Raw genomic sequence first — 20,990 nt, forward strand, 5'->3', positions numbered from 1 at the left:
TATACTGCTAAAGTGGACTTGTGTATTGGTAATAATGAGAAAGAACAAAAGGATATTATTCTAGATCTAATTGACAATGAAAAAACTAGATGTCTACAATTTGCTGATGAAAACCCGGAGATTGTTCTCCCTGGTAATTTAGATCTGATGGATATGAGTGATCCTACTCCTGATTCTGGGAAGGATGCTATGCCATATAATGGATCAGTTGCCACTGTTGATTCATTTGTGGAAAGCCCCACCTTGAATACAAAGAAAAAGCCATGTGGCTTGTCTCACCCATTTAAGATTAAATGATAGGAGCTTTTTGGAATATTCGAGGTCTAGGTCCACCTGGAAAAATTCAGTGCCTGGGGGATTTTATTTGTAACAACCATGTAGATTTCTTTTGTTTCTTTGAAACCAAAAGAGAAAGTATTGACACCCATATTCTCAAAGGTATTTCTGGTAGAGAGGACTTTGATTGGCATTACCTTCCTGCGATAAACACGGCTGGTGGGATCCTTGTGGGTCTGAAGAGTGAATTGTTTGAAATAACTGGTTTTGTTAATAGGAAATTTTGCATTGTTGCAACAATTAAAAATAAAGCTAATGGTTTCATTTGGCATCTTGTTGCAGTTTATGGTACTTCCTATAATGAGTTTAAACTAGAATTTATTGCTGAACTTCATGATACCATGGCTAGTCTCAACTACCCAGTTTTGCTTGGGGGTGACTTTAATTTGGTCAGGTCTACGGCTCACAAGAACAATGGGATTATTAATAATCAATTCTCATACCTTTTCAATGACTGGATTAACAAATGATCTCTTATGGAGATTAATATTGCAAATAGGAAATATACTTGGAGCAATAACCAGGACAATCTCATCCTTGCTACTATAGATAGAATTTTTACTTCTCTCTCCTGGGATGCTCATTTTCCTTTGCCAGTGGTGACTGCACTTTCTCGTGTAGGAAGTGACCATACACCTTTGATTTTGGACACGGGTGCTCGGAGGGTTACCTCCCCGAAGATTTTTCGCTTTGAGAAAATGGTGGCTTGATCACCCTGACTTTAAAAAATTGGTGGTTGACACCTGGAACACTCCAGTTCCTGGGAAACCAGCTATAGATGTTTGGATGAAGAAAAGTAAATTGTTTAGGAAGAAAGCTAAGGGTTGGAGTATTAACATTGAAGCAGATATTAAGAAGAAGAAGAGAGAGCTTTTGCTCGAGTTTGACATTCTTGACGTTTTCTCTGAAAGGAACCAAGTTGATGGTAGAGATAAGAACAGGATGGATGATATTAGAAAAGAACTTTCAAAAATCTGGAGCAAGGAGGAAACTGCTTTATGGCAGCGCTCCAGAGATCGCCGAATTATTGATGGGGATAAGAATAATGCCTATTTTCATGCTCTAGCCAACCACAGGCATAGGAGAAACAATCTATCCGAGTTAATTGGAGAAAATGGTCCTGTTTACACTACTCAAGAAATGCTAGATGTGGTTACTAACTATTACAAAAACCTATTTGGTTTTGAAAGTAAACATAACATTTGTCTTGGACCTTCCTTTTGGGAGGAAAGTGAGATGGTTACCCAGGAAGAGAATGATCACCTGCAAAAAACTTTTCCAAGGAGGAGATTAAAGAGGCAATTTTTGGGTCTTATGCCCATGGTGCCCCTGGTCCGGATGGACTATCCTTTCTGTTTTACCAAACCTTTTGGGAGGTGATTAAAACTGACTTTATGGCGTTGGTTAGAGACTTTGAAGAGGGCAAGCTGGATATGCAGAGATTAAACTTTGCCCTGATTGTTCTCATTCCCAAAGAACCTGATGCTAGGGAAATGAAGAAGTTCAGACCTATTAGTCTGAGTAATTGTGGGATTAAGATTTTTTCTGAAGCCATGACCAATAGGGTTTCCCCCATCGGTCGTAGATTGATATCTTCTAACCAAAATGCTTTCATTAAGGGTAGATACATCTTGGAGAATGTGGTTATGGCTCATGAAGTGATCCCTGAGATAAAAAATCAGGCTCTCAAGGTTTAGTGTTTAAGCTGGACTATGAGAAAGCCTATGATAGAGTTAGTTGGGATTTCCTCTTTGATATGCTCCATTCGAGAGGTTTTGGTCCAAAATGGATTGCTTGGATCAAAAGTACTCTTACCAACAGCACCTTTAGTGTGAGGATTAATGACACCACTGGACCCTACTTTGTAGGGGGAAAAGGTCTCAAGCAAGGGGATCCACACCCCCTATTGTTTAACTTGGTTGCTGATGTTTTTACCAAAATACTTAAAAAGCCACTTCCTAGCACTTAATTTCTGGGCTTCTGCCCCATCTGATCCTTGGAGGTGTGGTCAGTCTGCAGTATGCAAATGACACTATACTCTTCTTGGAAAACTCTGCTCACAAAGCAAGGAATTTTAAATGGCTTCTGTCATGTTTTGAAAACCTATCTGGGATGAAAATTAACTTTCATAAAAGTGATCTGATGACTATCAATGTAGAAGATGCGATCTCTAAGGAGTTTGCACAGATATTTTGTTGTAAAAAAGGCTCGTTTCCTATGAAATATCTGGGAGTACCTCTGCATTATGACAAACAAAAAGAGAGGATCTCCAGCCTATTATTGACAGAATCATTAAAGGCATTTCTGGCTGGCTGGGGAGATATCTTACTTATAAAGGGAAAATTATTTTGTTGTGTGCTTGTGTGGTTAGCATTCCTGCATACTTGATGTCTGTGATCAAATTTCCTAAATGGGCAATCAATGCCATTAACTCTCAAATGACTCATTTCTTTTGGGGGAACTTGGGAGATCAACACAAATACCACTTTTCCAATTGGGGATTAATTACTAGGAAGAAGGAATTTGGAGGCTTGGGGGTTCCCAACATAAAAGAATTTAATATGGCCTTGTTAGCTTCCTGGGGTAAAAGATTCTTTGACAATCCTGATTCATACTGGACAAAACTCATCTTGTATAAATACAGAGTAAACTCCCCCAATCTCCTATGGGCTAAAGGTGAAGGGGGCTCTACCTTTTGGAAGAGCATTACCTGGGCCATGGCAGCAGCAAAAACCTTTTATAGATGGAGGTTGGGAGATGGAGAACTCATTAGCTTTTGGCATGATGTCTGAGCGGGGGATTGTTCCCTTAAAGTACAATTCTGGGATCTGTTTAATATCTGTAATCAGACTGAAAGTACAGTGGCCGAGGTGTGGGATGGGAATGAGTTAAAATTGACGTTTAGAAGGTGTGTCGATCGCATGGGTATGGATCGCTGGGACCAACTTGTTTATGTGGTCAAACAACATCCTCTACTGGATGGTGTTGACACCCCAGTTTGGTGCTTAGAATCTAATGGGTTATTCTCAGTAAAATCCTTTTATAATCAAATTAACTTTGATGGGATAGCTTCTGCTATCAGTGACAAAATGTGGAAAATTCTATGTCCACAGAACATTCATATTTTTCTGTGGTTGTGTGTTTACAATAAGGTTTTACTATAGACAATCTTGCTAAAAGAAGAGAAGTAGAGGATCCTTCCTGCCTATTCTGCTCCGAAAATGAAACTGTTCAACACTTGTTGTTTGACTGTGTGGTAGCCCAACATGTTTGGGATTTTGTTTCAGAGTTCTTTGGTGTTGACAAAATAGCTAATTTTGAAAATATCTTGTCCTTCTGGCAAATGCATAAGAAAAATGTTGTTCTGAATTTGGTGACAACTGCTACCTTATGGAGCTTGTGGAGACTAAGAAATGAGTTTTGCTTTCAGGGGCGCAAATGGAAAAGTGTGAAATGCATTCTTGCAAAAGTAAGCTGCTATTTACACCACTGGAAAGTTCTCTGCGACGATGTGCAAGCAACTCTACTGCAACGGTGCATTCTCCTTTTGGACAAACGGCGTGGGGAACTCCTTCGGATCGCATGGAGGTGATGCAGGAGGAGACTAGCTGAAAACTGAGGCGGGAGATGATGGATCAGTCCATTCCCTGAAGATCTACTTATTTGATCCACTCTTCTGTGTCTTCTCAACTGGTGCTCTGTAATAAGTAGGCTTGAATCTTATATCTGACGAGCCATCTTGAACTTCTGGTCTGTTGGCTGTAGTTTTTCAGTCGTTAGTTAGCTGCTTTGCAGTAGTCTGTTACCTTAACTTGTGACTGGTTGCTTTTCTACTTCATTCTATAAAGTGGGGCGGGGGGGGGGGGGGGGACCCCTTTCATTCAAAAAAAATCAGACGTCAACCAAAGCCAAAACCAAAAGCCCAGCCTTTTTGGCTTTTAGACCAAAGTGGGAAAACTGCAAAAGCAAAAACATAAACCCAAACAAATAGGCCCCTTTGTTTGGGCTTCTCTTGACCTTCCAACTTTTGTTTATATAAGAAGCTTTTCGGCTTATACCATCATATAACAATATTGAGTCATAAAGCAGATCCACAAGTCATAAAGAAAATAAGGCAGTCAAAAAGTCCTTTTTTAAGCTATTGATTTATTCATCTTCAATCATGATAGTACAACGAACATTAGAAATAATAAAAATTACATTCACATTCATAGACCACCTAGCCAAGACTACAAGAACTGAAGCGAGCCGAAGGCGCGCCGCCGTCATTGCCCCTTCTTCGTCGGAGCCAGATAAACCTTGTTGTAGTAAACAGTCAGAAAGTCGTCGTGCTAAGGCCCCGTAGGACCAACGCATCAGAACAAGAACAATCGCCGAGGAAGAGTAGTGTCGATCGGAAGGATACAACCTGAAGACACACGAACGTAGATGAACGTCAAAGATAGATCCGCCGGAGACACATCTTCACACGCCCACCAGAACAGGGACTAGGCGGGGAGATTCTTATTCCATCTTCAGGGAGCCGGCGCCGTCTAGCCTTTCTGAGCAAGACATAAACTCTAACAAAACTTAAAGTAACATATAAAAACAAAGCCGTCTCACCGACAAGGATCAGGATCCACCATGCCTCCATGGCCCTAAGGCCACCGGAGACAAGGCAAACCGGCGGGGTCGGAGGCGGAGAAAACCTAAGATTAGGAGAGGAGGCGGCGGCTACGCGAGGGATTAATTAACCAACCCCTACCTGTCTCACAAAACTTGGCAGTGAAAAAGTCTTCTTATAAAACAGACCAAAGAAAAACTGGAACAACTAAATCGCACAGGCAAAAGACCCACAAGTGCGCTACTAACGCCACCAACCTTGCTATCGAGCATCATGAGTGAAGGAAGAGGGGACTACAGTTCAGTATCCTCTAAAAAAGTGAAATCGACGATCACTGACACCAGTGCACCACAGCTAAACAATTTTAATCCAAATTTTGGTTACTTTAAGTCCAAACACCAGTCCATCAAGTGGAAGCAGCGAGCACGCCCTTGACAAACTCCCGGGGCCGGCAGAGAGCCGCCAACGGCGTCGCCATCGGCATTGACAACCCCCCACCTTCAGCCATGTCAATGGCGTCGCCTTGACCAACATCCCACTCAAAGCACTGCACGAGCGTTGCAAGAGTCAAGCCAACAAGGCGCATCGCCAGCCCCTCCCCGGGGCATCGCCTCCGGCCAAGCCCGAACGGCAGCATGGGCGTGGTGACCGTGTCTCTGCCCAAGAACCGCTCCGGCATGAACTCGTCCGGCGCGTCCCAGACACTGGCGTCCCGGTGGATCGCCCATGCGTTCACGAGGATCATCGTGCCGCGCCGGACACGGAAGCCACCCACGGTGCAGTCCTCCATGGCCTCGTGCGCCGGGATGATCGGGCCGACGGGGAAGAGCCGAAGGGTCTCCTTGACAACACACTGCAGGTAAGGTAGGTTGGCTAGGTCCGACTCGTCGACCAGCCGGCCAGTGCCGACAACGGCGTCTGTCTCGGCCCTCGCCTTCGCCATCGCCGCCGGGTGCGTCATCATCAGCGCCATGGCCCACTCGGTTGTCAGCGCCGACGTGTCGGTGCCGGCGGTGAGGAGTACCTGGATGTGAGAATGTCAGTCAGCATGGACATGGTAAGTTGGTAACACATGGTGGTGGTGTCACGCATGGAGTTTGCGAAGTATGCTGGCTACTCACCAAGACGATGCCTTTGACGACGGTGTCGCTGTAATAATCGGGATCGGTTTCTTGGTGCTCCAGGAGCACGTCGATCACGCCCTTCTTGTCCACGTCGTCTCGTCCGCCTGCGTTGCGCATCCGCCGTTGGTCATCGATGAGGCCAGTGACGAACGCGTCGCGCCTTGCCTGCAGGCTTGCAAGCGCCGCCTCGACGCCGCGGAGACGGTCGACCCAGCGAAGCGCCGGGAAGAAGTCCCCGAAGCTGGGAGCGCCGGTCACCGCAAACGTCTCCTCTATGATCTCCTGGATCCTGCCCACGTCGCCGGCATGCCGGCGCGCGGTGAGCGCGCGCAGCATCACGTTAAGCACCAGCTCAAAGAGCCGGGCCCGGAGCGTGATAGTCCCAGCCCCAGCACCACGCCCGGAGCTGGCGGTGGCGTCGTGGAGCAGGTTCTCGACGAGGGACGCGACCTCGGCGTGGCGGTCGGTGGCGATGGTGGCGACGCGGGAAGCCGAGAAGAGCTCGACGGCAAGGAACCGGCGCAGGCCGCGCCAGTGGGCCCCGTGGGAGGCCCACACGACGGTGGTGCGCCCGTAGCCGAGAATCTCCCCGGCGAGCATCCGCGGCCGGCCTGCCAGCGCCGCGTCGTGCGCCGTGAAGCACTCCTCGGCCGCCGCGTGCGTGGACACGACCAGCGCCCTTCGCGTGCCCAGCCGCAGCGACAGGAGCGGCGCCGGCCCGGCGAGCGCGGCCAGCGAGCGGTGCAGCGGCTTCTTGAGCAGGTGCAGGTGGCCGAGCAGCGGCAGCGGCGGCGGGCTCGGCGCGCTGCTGCTCCCGTCCCCCCATCGTCGCCTCAGCCGAACGGAGACGGCGAAGACACCGGCGACGAGGAGGAGCAGGAGCACGAAGACGCCGCCGCTGGCCGTTCCGTCCGTGGCGGCCTCCATGTCTCGTGTCGGCTATAGAATCCGAGACACCTTTCCCAGGCAGGTAGTCGTGGTATAGATATAGAATCAGGAGGATCCCATGGCTGCGGGAAGGGAAGGGAATCGTGGACCAAGCAGCCTCTTTCACTTTCACAGGCAATGTCTCTTTCTCGGGTGAATCTCCATTTCGTTTCTTCGGAGATGCCGTAGAATCTCGTTTTCGGCGTTGCTTCTTGGATTCATCTCTTCTTCTTTCTTTATTAGACTAGAAAAATGTCTGATCGGATTGACTGATGATAAGGTCAAAAACAAAGGATTGGATCGAGTTGCTACTTGCTAGAGTTAACCTCCGTCGGAGGACCGAAGGCTTGCTAGCTAGCCTAGGTTGACCCAAGCAAAAATCTGTTTGTACTATATAAAAGAAGCAAGATGTACGTCACCTAGTGCGCCATTGTTATATACTCCTACTAGTGAAATCGTTACCTGAATGCAATTCGCTGACAATTTTTAGTTAGCCAAATCGTTACCTGAATAACTAAACTATTATCAGACTCATGTTTGCACAATAAGAACAGAGAGTTTGATGGGTTTAGGCACCTGCAGATCGAATAAACATTTCAACGACGTTTGAATGCATGCACATAGTAATATGTTGAACAAATCAGATTTATTGTTGATTAAACCACAAATTACATACGACTGGACCTAATAAGTTCAAATTTGCCTATAGATTTTTTTTCTTCGAACAGTTGCTCCTGCAGTTGTCTCAAGCATAGTTTTTGTCATGGGAGTAAGAGCATTATAAAACATATGAAGAATTAACAATTCTTTCATCCCGTGATTGGGCCAGTTTCTTGTAGCCTTCTTCATGCGATCCCACGCAGGCATTAATGGCTCACGATCCTCTTACTTAAAACATGTTATCTGATTGTGTAATTGCATAATTTTTGCACTGGACAAAACTTAAATAAAAATTTGCTACAACAAGCAGTCCATGAAATTATAGTACCTCTTGGTAAAGTTAGAAGTCATTCTTTTACTTTTCCACTCAAGGGGAAAGAAAATAAACGCAACTTCAAAGCATCGGATTCATAATCTCTAATGTGTGTCATATCACTCAACTTAGAAAAATTGTGGAAGTGCATATGGGCATCTTCTGAAGCAGAATCTTCAAATTGGTCTTGTTGAACCATTGATACTAATTAAGTGGTACTTAATTTTATATTACTTGGGGGCAATATTAGGTTACGCAATTGATGCACACATAAAGTTCTCACTTGGAGAAGAAAAGTCTCCAAGGTTTCAAGCCATAGGAATTTTGTGGGAAATTAAAACTCTAACAAAAAACTCTTAACGCAGTGACTAGTAACATTATGCCTCACCGACAATGACGCCAGAAAAGGTGTTTGATGTCCTTTAAGATCCGGTTTAGATAGAAGAAAGATTATATGCCTTTTTCAAAAGAGTGACCCTGATTTATCGAACACATGAGAGGATGCGCACTACGACAAAGACTCTGACAAGTTATTGCGAAACACATACACAACACATACTGATGAAACACGTACATGCACTGGGAGTTCATGCTTACCGGGTGGACGACGTGGCATGCAGTAAACGACGTAGAGCCATCCCCCGGAAAAAAAAAACCGACGTAGAGCCACATACAACACACAACCAACTCCTGATTACTTCCATGATCCCATCGATCACATGGTAGGATAAGCCGGGTAAGAGTTGATGCCGCAGAGGCCTCGCGGATCCGCGATGCCCCTCTCCATCAACATGTAGCCGCCCATCCCCCACGACTGGCCGAACGAGTTCTTTATGATCCAGTACTTCTTTCCGGTGGCGGCGTCCTCCCCGTACCCAACGATGGTGACGCTCTGGTGGTTGGAGCGCTCGACCTCGAACGCGCACGGGCCAGAGAACACCCCGTCCTTGTAGCTCTGGAACTCAAAGCTGAGGTGGTTGACGGCGACGGCGACGGGCTGCTGCGCCACCGCCTCGAGGAGCTTCTGCTCGCTCTGCTCGTCGTAGGGCAGCACGCGGTAGCCGCGCACGGAGACGGCGACCTGCTCGGCCTGGCTGTTGCAGTAGCCCTCCTGCGCGGTGTACGGGTAGTGTGCCGCCGTCGCGATGCCGCCGTTCATCTTGATATATGTGAAGGCCGCGGCGGGTGTGCCGCCGGGGCTGCAATGGAACGACCTTGAATCGCAGTCCACCAGCTCCTGGACGGACAGGGGCACCAGCTTCCCGGTTTTTATTTGGTATAGGCTTTCCACTGCTGCCACCGCGGCGAAAGCCCCGGAAGCAGCTATCGACCGGCCGGCACAACACAACCAACAGGGGCTTTTAGATAGAGCAAATTAAGTCACAGGCATGTTGAAGTAACCTGGAAATCAGCTCATTGAACTTACCGCAACCTCCTTGATGCCTGACCGGCGTGACCGCGCCCTTGGCCCTCCAGTCCACGCTCTCAGGCGCGGCGGACAAGTTGCCGCGCTGCGCCGGATTCTGTCCCTCGGCGACATCCCCGGCACAGGTCGTGATCAACATCTTCCCATCGTGGCTCATCTCCGGCTCAGTCTTTCGCTGGTGAGGTCGGTGAACTGGTTCTCGCCGAGCGTGTAGCCGAGCCCGCCCGCTCGGTTCGTGGCCTCGATGCGCTCCACGTTCCGCCGGTACACCTCGAAGCGCCGCAGCTCCTCGTCGACCGTCGGGTACGACCTGCCGTGCTGCTCCATCCACCGGCGGAACCTCACCATCGTGACCGGCTCGTCCTGCTGGCTCGGCCTTGCCGATGCCGAGGCGACGAGGAAAAGAACAATGGCGAGAGCTAGGGTACGGGCACGGGAAGGGGAGGAGGATGCCATGTCGCCGGTGCGCTGCTTTGTGGCGCCGCGGCTGGGTTTTATACACGGCCGGCATGGCTGCAGGTGGACGTACGTGGACGGCTAATCGATCGAATATTACAAAACTCGGAGTACTACGGCTCAGCTGCTGCATCGTGGCCGCGTCCACCGTACTTAACTCGATCGCTGGGTGTTGCTGTCCAAAAGTAGCTACAAAGAATAGATGGAGCAAATCTAGTTTGGATCACCGGCCACAACCACACCGATATCCGATCCGTCGGCGCGCTCTAGCTACGTGGCTGTTATAGCACTGTACGTTACATCGAACAGTTGGTAGCATATATTGATTTTTTAATGGTAGAATATATTGTTTTTTTAACATCAGTACAGACGCAAGCGCTCATACGTACGCGCATATACTCACCACTATAAACGACACACGCACACCCTACTCCTATGAGCACCTTCGATAACTGAGCCGAAAGCGCATCGCCGGAAATCCTGAAATAAATCCAGGAATAATGCGAACACCAGGACTTGAACCCTAGTGGGCTGGAGATACCACTATCCCTCTAACCATCCAACCACAGGTTGGTTCGCGGTAGCATATATTGTTGACATAATAAAGCATGCACGCCACTGAATGGACGCGGTCGGTCTCGAGGTGATGGAGTAGGCTTCAACTGCCCATGTATCCCACGATCACAGGGCATGGGCTCGTGCTTTTTCTTCTTTTGAACGTGGTTGACGAGAGGCCGCCCGGCGCGAAGATGAATATGCACACGATAGTGAATGAACCAGAGAGAGAGAGAGCGAGGGAGAGAGAGAGAGCGAGCGAGAGAGAGAGAGAGAGCGAGCGAGGGAGGGAGGGAGAGAGAGAGAATAGGCAAAAACACGTTACGGCCAAAATTCTTGTATCTACTCTCATGGCGTGCGTTTTTTTCCTTTTCGAAGAAGGCTTTTCTGCTTTTTTTGATAAAAGGTAGACTTTATTGACTCAAAATGAATCATCAATAAGGCTTTTCTGCTAAACCCAAGTGGTGCTTGATTTTATATTACTCAGCGGCAATATTAGGTTACGCAATTGATGCACGCATAAAGTAAGACAAGTCTCCAAGGTTTCAAGCCATAGGAATTTTTATGGGGATTTTTTGATAACACAACTAGAAAATAAATAAAAACTAGAGTAAAAGATGAAACAATAAACTAAAATAAAAACTCTTAACGCACTGACTAGATACATTCATTTGAGCGACAAGCTTTTTGGAACGGAGGGAGTAACATTATGCCTCACCGACAACGGCGCCAAAAAAGGTGGTTGATGCCCTTTAAGATCCGGTTTAGATAGAAGAAAGATTATCTGCCTTTTTCCCAAGGAGTGACTCTGAGTTATCGAACCCACGAGAGGATGCGCACTCCGACAAAGACTCTGATAAGTTATTGCGAAATAATTAAATCCCAGCTTTTCAACATGATCTTTAACAATCTTATGGGTGTAAACACTAGAATTAAAACAGTGATGGGTATGATGATTTTTTTCTTACAAACTTATTTATACTCAGTGTGATCATGATACTAATTTGTGCGCTGGACAACAACCGTTAATATGTGCTTGTGACGCGATGATGTGAGAGACGTGTCCATAGTATGTCTTGACCCGTGCGACCTGCATCAAGAGTCAGTTGCACAATCATACCGTCTCGCGGGGTTACCTATATTAAGAATAAATATTCAGACAAAAGCATTGTTCATTTAATTGCTACACCTCATTCGTCCCCAAGGATTGGTTTTTCGGTACATTACTAACCCTTTCTCTCACTGCTATTCGGGTTAGTGTTCCGCGTTCTCCTTGCTCTCTATCCGTTCCTTGATCGATCTTCGGGTTCCTGCGTACCAGGGCCTTAAAAAGAGAAATAGACAAGAGACAACTCCGTTGCAATCGGGTACATACATAACGTCAAATAATTAAAGTCATTCCATCGATCCTATCAAATACATCGGATTGCAAGGTGGTGCCTCAACCATTACCTTACTGAATTACTCACACATGACGATCAGATCGCAAGATGAACTCATTGAAGAAGACATAAAGAGGAATTCTCTATTGATGAGTGTCGGATGCGATACATGATTACAAGTATGGCTAACTTGGAGAGGGATTGCCGCAGGAATGATGGTGGCGGCAGCTACGAAGTTGAGATGGGAAATGGCGGCGACTAAGGTTGGAAGATGAGTTTGTGTTCCGCTTCGTGAATGGTGCTCTCCCTCTTGGGATTTTGGTGCTGGACCCTCTATAAAGGTTGGTTCCTTGGCCCTCCTGGAGCCATGGGCGCCTGACCAAATGTCGTCTTGCATTCTGTCTCCTCTGGTACGCCTCCAATTCCTTCTTCTCTTCCACCAACTTCTTGTTTCCTCCCAAGTGATGATTCCTTTTCATGTTTAGGCCCTCTTCGGGCCATAAACCCTTGGTCGGGAACACATTAAACAAATAATTTCACGATCTCTCGCATTCATTAGTCATTAATAGCAATATTAAAATGATTTACGAGGAGAAGGAATGGAGCAGGCCCCGCAGACACCCACCACCGCCAGGGCTTTGCCCGTCGGCGGCGCCGACACCGACGGTGGAGGCCGAAAGAAGGCTTGGGCAGAGGCCTGGCAGCGGCAGTGGGGCACCACCCATATCGCCCTAGGGTAGACGGCGCCGGCCGAGGCAGGAGGATATTTTTCATCGCTTCTGGATTTGGAGTATTATGTTTTTTCCAGGGGATTTGGAGTATTATTATGGATCGTAAACTAATCTAAGCCAATATTTCAAGTACTATAAAACACAATTTCCCGTGATTGGTCTGGCTAGCGTGTTTTCTAGTTTTGTTCATGAGAATACATTTTTGTATGCAAAAGCTCCACGATTAGTTTGGGACACGTGTCCATCCATGGTGGAAAATAATCCTATGCGACCTGGGTCGCACGCAGTGGGCGTGAGACCCTCTCCCGCGGACGACGCGTGGCGATAGGAATCTCAAAGCAGCCGTGTTTTCTATTTTTCTTTTCACCGCCATTAAGAAACAAACCAATTTTTGCAGAGATAAATAAAGATGTGTTGCCCTATTATTTGTTTGTTAGGGTTTGTAAACGTCGGGCGAAAATAAACTGACAGCTGCATGTATACCCATCTCTTCACGCGTACGTGCCCTTCGATCGTCGGTTCCGCGTAGTGCTGGATAATTCGTTGGACAAGCCATGGATCACGTACCCATCGAAGACTCCTTGGAATCGCTCCGGATCGACTCCTCGCCGCCGCGTGATGCGACGGCGTCGGCGCCGGCGCTCGACGAGCCCACGGCCCCCCCGTTCCAGGTGCAGGCAAGACCGCGGCACCAGCCCCTCGGCGCCCGCACGGGACCCTGGCCCGTAGCTCTTCCGTCCGCTTTCATGGCGCCAGCCGCCCACGACGGCCACGGTGGCGACAGCAGTCACGATGCTCACGTCGTCGGCCAGGGTCAGTCCAATACGGCGATTCGGCGGCGGGGCAGCAAATCCGGTGGGAGCCGAGGACGAGGATGTGCGGCCAGTGCCACAGGATGGAGACGCCGCAGTGGCGGACCGGGCCGGACGGGCCGGGCACGCTGTGCAACGCGTGCGGCATCCGGTACAGGATGAGCAGGGAGGAAGCTTGGGCGCAGTTGGCGTCCAACGCCGGCGAAGTTCCCCGCCCGAGAACCTGCAGATGGCTAGCTACGCATGCCGTGTGTGACATGCGTTCGGTCAATTTGTTTGCAAACCACCAGAATTACTCTAGTACTAGCTAGCAACTACTCCCTCCGTACCAAAATACTTCCTCCGTACCAAAATACTTGTCATCAAAATGGATAAAAGAGATGTATCTAGATATATTTTAGTTCTAGATACATCTCTTTTTATTTATTTTGATAACAAATATTTTCGGACGAAGGTAGTAGATGACCCAACTTTGAACTAACTTTGGTTAGTATAAAATTGGGTCATTTATTTTGGAACGGAGGGAGTAGCTAGCTAGGTCAATTCTTTAGTGTATTATGAGAGTTAGTGTATTATGGGAGCTCTCTTTTTTGTTCTGCACATGTTAAAAGTTTCGGCCATATCTAATTTAGGGTCGATCGATTTCGCTACTACTAATGATCTAAACGCTTTTATATTAGTTTTTAGTGATCTAAACGCTTTTATATTAGTTTACAAAGGTAGTACAAGTTTAAATAACTACCCTGTTATTCTACGTAAGTTTCTCTTTTTATGAAACACAATACATACTCACAGTGGCGGATCTAGGATTTTGAAGCAGGGTGGTCCACCATAAAAAAATTGACCACTAATTTTACACGGCAGTGAGGATCCATGATCCAAACTTGGGTGTTTAAAGTAAAGACCAACAAAAATTGTCTGATGTAATATCTAACAGTATTAATATGTAACAAGAACTAATTATTTTCATAAGAAGGCATGGCACTGTTATCCTTTCATTGTAGAAATATTCTTGTGCTGACAATGAAAAAAAACTGCATTCAAATAGCAATGGTAATAAGGCATCAATGTGACAAAGAGATTTTGGAAAATCAGCTGTTGTAATTGGGCTTGAGAGTCCGCGAGAGGGTAGCGTAGCAAAAGCTGTAGGTAGTCGCCATGTTGGTAAGCAAAGTCAGGAGGAATCAGTGGACGAGTAGAGTGTCTTTGTGGTCGGAACAGCATAACACAGAGTGCGGTGTTGAACGTCCTGGTTAAAAGATAGTGTTGGGCTTTTATTTTAGGACGCGTCTAGCCGGTGGCCGGCTGCTCACTAGCACTCCGTGGTGGCAGGCCGAAAAAGGTAAATTTTTTTCTCCCTAACTCATATTAGAAAAAGTAAACAGGTGTGGACATATGTGAAGGGGATAAATAATTACAAAGCATCCATGTGAACAGATGTGAACGTATTTAATTTGTGTTTTCAATTTTTAAAAAAATCATAACTTTCAAACCGCGCGTCGAAATTAAGATCCGTTTTCACTTTTGAAACCCTTGTGGCGTGCTCTTCGAAACTAGATCCCGCATGGTTATGTTTTGACGAAAAAAAATTTGTGCAATTTTCTCCCCGTTTTGTGCAACTGCCTAGCCGTCGGTGTGCAACTACCTGACAGGGATGTGCAACTTTTCTCCTATACCGTAAACATGCAGATTTCAATGATGGTGCAAAACTAATTCCTTCCAATGAGATGTGCAACTTCGTCTGTTACCCAGGCCAACTACATAGTAGTTGATCTGCAACTTTTCCCTGCCCGTGGATGTGCTTCACTATTTGCTGCATCGGACAACAACCTAACAGTGGATGTGCAACTTCGTATACTGCCACGGCCAACTGTCTAACTGTGATTTGCAACTTTCTCTCGTACCCCATGGATGTGTAGTTTTCCTGCTAGCACACGGCTCAAACCACCCCCTAGTGAGTTTTGCAACTTTAGCACTCTGTTTATATGCAAACTTTTTACTACCCTCACGAATGTCAATTTTTTACCATTCAACTGTCCCTGCCTGTGAGATGTGCAACTTCGTATATTGCCTCTGGCCAACTACCTAGCAGACTATGTGCAACTTTGTTTGTTGGTCCCGCCAACTAAAAATACAGGTCCACAAATAGTGAGCGTAAGGAGTTGCCCATTGACTAATAGGAAGTTGGCTTGAACAATAGACTAAGTTGCACATATCCCTTGCAGGGGAGGTGGGGGTAGGGTGTGCCAACAGTGAAAAACTACGCATCCACGAGTAGGGAGGAGGGTTGCACAACGACTACTAGGTAGTTGGTCGAGACAGTAGACTAGTTGCACCATATAGCACGAAAGTTGGCATCGAAAAAATTTCGTCAAAACATACCCATGTGGGATCTAGTTTCAAAGATCTCGTTACGAGAAATCCAATGGTGAAGACGGATCTAAATTCCGACGCATGGTTTGAAAGATATGACTTTTTAAAAATTTGAAAAACCCAAAATAAATAGATGTGGATCTGTTTTTGTCACATGTGACAAGTCTGACCGCATTTAATGCTAGTAGTCACATGCACTAGCAGACAATACATGCATGTATGCATGCGAGTGACAGAGCGGCCGCTCGTTCTCTCCAACGAGCGCGCGCGCACTTTTAAGATTTCAGGTTTATTTTATTCACAGTTTTACCTCCTGTAGTATATGGGCTGATCCTAAATTTCAGGGTGGGCCGTGGCCCACCCTGTCCACCCTCTAGATCCGCCCATGCATACTCAGACCTCAAAACACACACGTGAGTTATAGCCGAAAGAATGAAGCCGTTAAATACTGCAAAGTCGAAGACTTAAATCCGTATGGGCAGCTTTCACCATAAAAAACTTGTCCAACTGGGATCACTTGTTGGCGGGTGCTAGGCGTCCCGCCGGCCGCGCGCTAGCCGCCGGATGCTAGTCACCCCGGCCATTGGATCTAGCGAAAAAATGGATCGCCCGGGACCTTCTTCCTCCTCATGCATGTGGCGCAGCTCCCCGCATCTCGCCGTCTCGCGCAGCTTCCCCTGTTGTCGCGCTCGTCCTCGGCCTCGTGCTCACCGGCAACCCGCCTTCTCCTGTCGCCGGTTGGCTCGCAACTCATAGCAGGGACAGGCAACTCGCCGTGGTCGTCGTCAAGAAAACAAACCCGGTGGTTCCAGCAAAAACCGTGGCCCACCGGTCGGCAGCGGTCCCAGCATCACCCATTGAGGCTCCTGATCGCCATCGAGCTCCCCGTACATGATTGTAGTAAATGCCAACGGTTGCAGCTTTGCGCGCGCATGGTTGTAGCTTGTGCATGACATGGTTGTATCATGCTCCGATGAAGGATTTGATGGTGTGCAGCTTCCGTGCGCACGGTTTGTAGCGCCGATACTTGATTGTAGCTCCTGTGATACACTGTGGTAACATTGATGACATCGATGTCACGGGGTTGCAGCAAAATGTCGCTGGCTGGGATGCATGGATGCCGTTGTTTTTGGACACCGATAAGGTGCCGACGTTCGCGCTGGGAAGGGGTCGCCCCGAACGAATTGTTCGCGCTGGGCAGGGGGAACGACCGAACGATTTCGTTCGGGTCAGGAGCTCTCTCGCCCGAACACTTACAGAAAACTCATCGCTTATCACACCAATGTAACAAAAAGCCTAACAAAGACGCCATCGTGGGCCTATTGCACGAGTGACATAAGAAAATAGGCCCATTTAGATACTGAAGCACGAAAAAACCCCCAGAAAAACTCTCTAAGAAAAAGCTAAAAACGGATTAAAATTTTTTACAAATAAAAGTGCCACAAATTGGCATGGAAATCATAGAAAAACTAGCTAATGGAAACAATATAAAATTGCCATGGTCCAACAAAAATTAAACTTGCCATGCTAGAAAAAATACCATGGTTTTAAATAAATTCTGGAAATTGGTCCAAAAATAAGTCATCATGGTCACAAAAATTTGCCATTGTCCATACAAAAAAATGTCATGATGTAAAAAATGAATTTGCCATGGGCATAACCTAAAATTTTCCATGGTGACATGAATAGTAATCATGCCATTTTGCAAAAGCAAAAAAGAAAAATTTGCCATGGTCCTAAAAATACGCATTGATGCAAAAAAAAGTATAAGATTGCCATGGTGGCAAAAAGAGTGGTGCAAAAATTGTCATGATGGCAAAAAACAATTGTAAGATCATCATGATACATATAAACCAATTCCCATGATGTTCAAAAAAGAATCAACTAAATTGCCATGGTTAAAAAAGTGAGTATTGTCATGAGAAGAACTCTGGCCATGCGCAATAAGCTAAATTCATCGATGATACATAAAACTAAATTTGGCATGGTCAATTACGAAATTAACGATGATCCATAAACTACATTTACCATGGTCAATTAATTAAATTGTCCATGATTAATTATTAAAAATTGTCATGCACACGTTCTAAATTAAAATTTGCCATGGTATTTTAATTAAATTTGCCATGTTTTAGTTATCGTTTTTCATGGCAAAATTTAAAAAATGGTGGCAACTATTTGAAGGATGGCAAGTTTGCCATGTTTTAGAAAAACTTTCTGAATGTGCCATGTTTTAGTGGTCGTTTTTCATGGCAATTTTAGAGATGTCTAACAAACATGGCAATTTAGACATGTGACTTGAGTTAAACTTGCCATGTCAAATCTTTAAAGTAAAATTTTCATTTATGTAAAAAATAATTTGCCAATGATAAGGCAAAAGAATTTTGCCATGGTCCGTAAACTAATCTTGCCATGGACCATAAACTAATTTTGCCATGGTCCATATAGGAAGTTTTCCGTGTTAAACATAAAAAATATTTTTAAATAAAAATGGTGGCAACTATTTGAAGGATGGCAAGTTTGCCACGTTTTATAAAAACTTTCAGAATTTGCCATGTTTTAGTGACCGTTTTTCATGGTAAAATTTAAGAAATGTTGGCAACTATTTGAAGGATGGCAAGTTTGCCATGTCCTAGATTTTTTTTTTTCAAAATTTGCCATGTTTTAGTGACTTTTTTCATGGCAATTTTAGAGATGTCTAAAAAACATGGCAATTTAGACATGTGACTTGACTTAAACTTGCCATGTCAAATCTTTAAAGAAAAAAAATATCATTTATGTAAAAAACAATTTTCCAATGATAAGACAAAAGAATTTTGCCATGGTACTTGAATTAAACTTGCCATGGTCCATAAACTAAACTTGCCATGGTCCATAAACTAATCTTACCATGGTCCATAAACTAATTGTGCCATGTTAGAGAAAATAAAAATAATAATGTACATTTGAAGAAAATGGTGGCAAAATATTAGAAGGGCGGCAAGTTTTCCATGTTTTAGAAAAATAGTAGAATTTGCCATGTTGTAGTGATCGTTTGTCATGGAAAATTTAGAGATGCCTAAAAACATGGCAAAAAAATATGTGACTTGAGTAAATCTTGCCATGCCATATCTTTAAAGAAAATTGTCATTTATACAAATATATTTGGCAATGATAAGCCAAGAATTTTTCTATGGGACATGAATTAAACTTGCCATGATCCATAAACTAATTTTGCCATGGACCATGTAGTAAGTTTGTAACGTTACAAAAATAAATAAAAATACATTTGAAGAAAATGGTGGCAAACTATTTAGAGGATGACAAGTTTGCGATGTTGTAGAAACTTTCAGAAATTGCCATGGCAATTGCTCCAGAAATTTGCCATGACAAGTACTCATCGCAATTCTGTCCATCGCAATCTACTCATAGCAAATACTACCATGGCAACTACTACAGAATTTTGCCATGGCAATTACTGCAGAATTTTGCCATGTCAAAAACTCGTAGAGATTCTGTCCATGGCAACTACTCATAGCAAAGTCTGCCATGGCAACTTTCATTCCAACATTCAGTTTGCCATGGTACTTGAAGTAAGTTTGACATGTTGTGGAAATTTCAGAATTTGCCATGTTTTACATTTTTTCTGAAAAGGGGGACTCCCCGGCCTCTGCATCAGAACGATGCATACGGCCATATTTATAAATAAATGAAGTAGTTGAACAAGGTCTTGCAGTCTGCAAAAAAATAAGAGGCTGGCTCACAAAGAGCTACAAAGCCAAAATGAAAGAAGGCCCAAAAGCCACAACCGGCTGGCACAAGAAAGATAGGTAAACTAATCGCCTATCCTATTACATGACCGCCATCCAAACCGGTTGAAGATATCCCGCGCTACCATCTCCCACCGGACAGATCCAGTAACCAAACGCTCCCTGCTCCGTCGGAGTGAGTAAGGACCACATACGGATTAGCGCAGTAGCCCGGAATAAAACCTGCAAAAAATGAATAGTTGTTGTTCTGTTAAAAGCCAGATCATTTCTGCAGTTCCAAATTGCCCATAACAACGCACATGCTCCTACGCGAATTTGTCTAACTGTTTCGGACTCTATCCCGACAAGCCACGTTCCAAATAACGACCTGACCGAATTCGGAGGAGTAATGTTAAAGGCAATTTGCACCGAGCGCCACAACACCCTCGCCAACGGGCAATCAAAGAAAAGATGCTTGATAGTTTCATCCCGATCACAAAAACTACACCTAGTAGAGCCTGTCCAGGTGCGCTTAACCAAAGTATCTTTCATTAAGATGACTTGTTTATGTACAAACCACATAAACACTTTGATTTTCAGAGGAACCTTAACTTTCCAAACATGTTTGGAACTAGGAATAGCACTAGAGTTGATGACATCAATGTACATCGACTTGACTGTGAATTCACCAGATTTAGTAAGCTTCCAACACAACTGATCGGGCTGATGAGTGAGCTGAACCTCCATCAGTCTACTCACCAGATGAATCCAAGCATCCCACCGGTCACCAATAAGCACCCTCCTAAACTGAATATTAAGGGGAGATAGCATTTGCCGTGTGTTTAGCTAAAAGCAATCCTACATTTGCCATGTGACCATGGTCCCCAAATTAGCCGTGGCAAAAGATTGTAGCTGTGTAAACAAAAAAAGTGTGATAGCTCAAAAATGAGATCTAAACGTACTACACAAAAATTCAGCTATGTATCAAGGTGGCAAAAAATGTTTGTGTGTTCTGTAAAATAGCATGGTAAATTTTTATCTAAGAGTTTGTTTTATTTGTATTTATCTAAAGATTAGCATGGGAATTTTCTACATGGCACAATCTTTCAGCATGGCAAAATATAGGATGATAGCATCCTAATTTTTTCATATGGCAAAAATTAAGAAAAGCATCAACTTATACCTGAAGAGAAAATTTGAAGCTAGTGACAGCGCAGTGGCCACGCTTCTACTCTCCATCATCAAGCGCAGCCCATGCTACAACTCCACTTCAAGGAATTGCATGCCGACACACAAGCTCATCGAGAGCGCAGTTTCGCTGCTATTCCCAGCATCAAGCACAAATGCTGCTTCTCCTCCTCGTCAAGGTGGGACGGTGCAGGAGCTCATGGAGAGCAACTCCTCGACGCGGAGGTTGGCCCCGTGAAGCACAGGCTCGCCGCGCGCCGTTGGCTTCGAAGAGGAGGTCGAAGCACCGGTCGGAGGCAGCGTCGCCAGCGCCCCTGCAGGAGGCAGAGCACACCCCGTAGAAGGAGCTGGCGCGCACGGTGCCTTGCTTCCCGCC

General features: G+C 45.6%; 1 protein-coding gene and 1 pseudogene across 1 annotated transcript; both read right to left on the reverse strand.

Annotated features, from left to right (window-relative positions):
- Positions 1-5,345: 5,345 nt before the first annotated feature.
- LOC123056055 (cytochrome P450 81Q32-like) lies at positions 5,346-8,601 on the reverse strand. The gene is made up of 4 exons (XM_044479811.1): positions 8,561-8,601; positions 7,497-7,566; positions 6,061-7,002; positions 5,346-5,963 (listed from the first exon to the last, which is right to left on the reverse strand). Exons 1-4 carry the CDS (start codon positions 8,599-8,601, stop codon positions 5,346-5,348), a joined length of 1,671 nt encoding a protein of 556 aa, XP_044335746.1.
- Positions 8,447-9,888, reverse strand: LOC123050406 (ervatamin-B-like; annotated as a pseudogene).
- Between the last annotated feature and the right edge of the window lie 11,102 nt (positions 9,889-20,990).

This window comes from Triticum aestivum, chromosome 2D, assembly GCF_018294505.1.
Source record: "Triticum aestivum cultivar Chinese Spring chromosome 2D, IWGSC CS RefSeq v2.1, whole genome shotgun sequence".
Taxonomy (NCBI): Eukaryota; Viridiplantae; Streptophyta; class Magnoliopsida; order Poales; family Poaceae; genus Triticum; species Triticum aestivum.

Bases quoted from the DNA above. Each gene is read 5' to 3' on its own strand.
- LOC123056055 (XM_044479811.1), bottom strand. From the start codon at position 8,601: ATGGCTCTACGTCGTTTACTGCATGCCACGTCGTCCACCCG. The intron at 7,567-8,560 runs GTAAGCATGAAC...TTCGATCTGCAG, and splicing joins CATGCCACGTCGTCCACCCG to GTGCCTAAACCCATCAAACT. The intron at 7,003-7,496 runs GTAACGATTTGG...CGGATTCTATAG, and splicing joins ATAATAGTTTAGTTATTCAG to CCGACACGAGACATGGAGGC.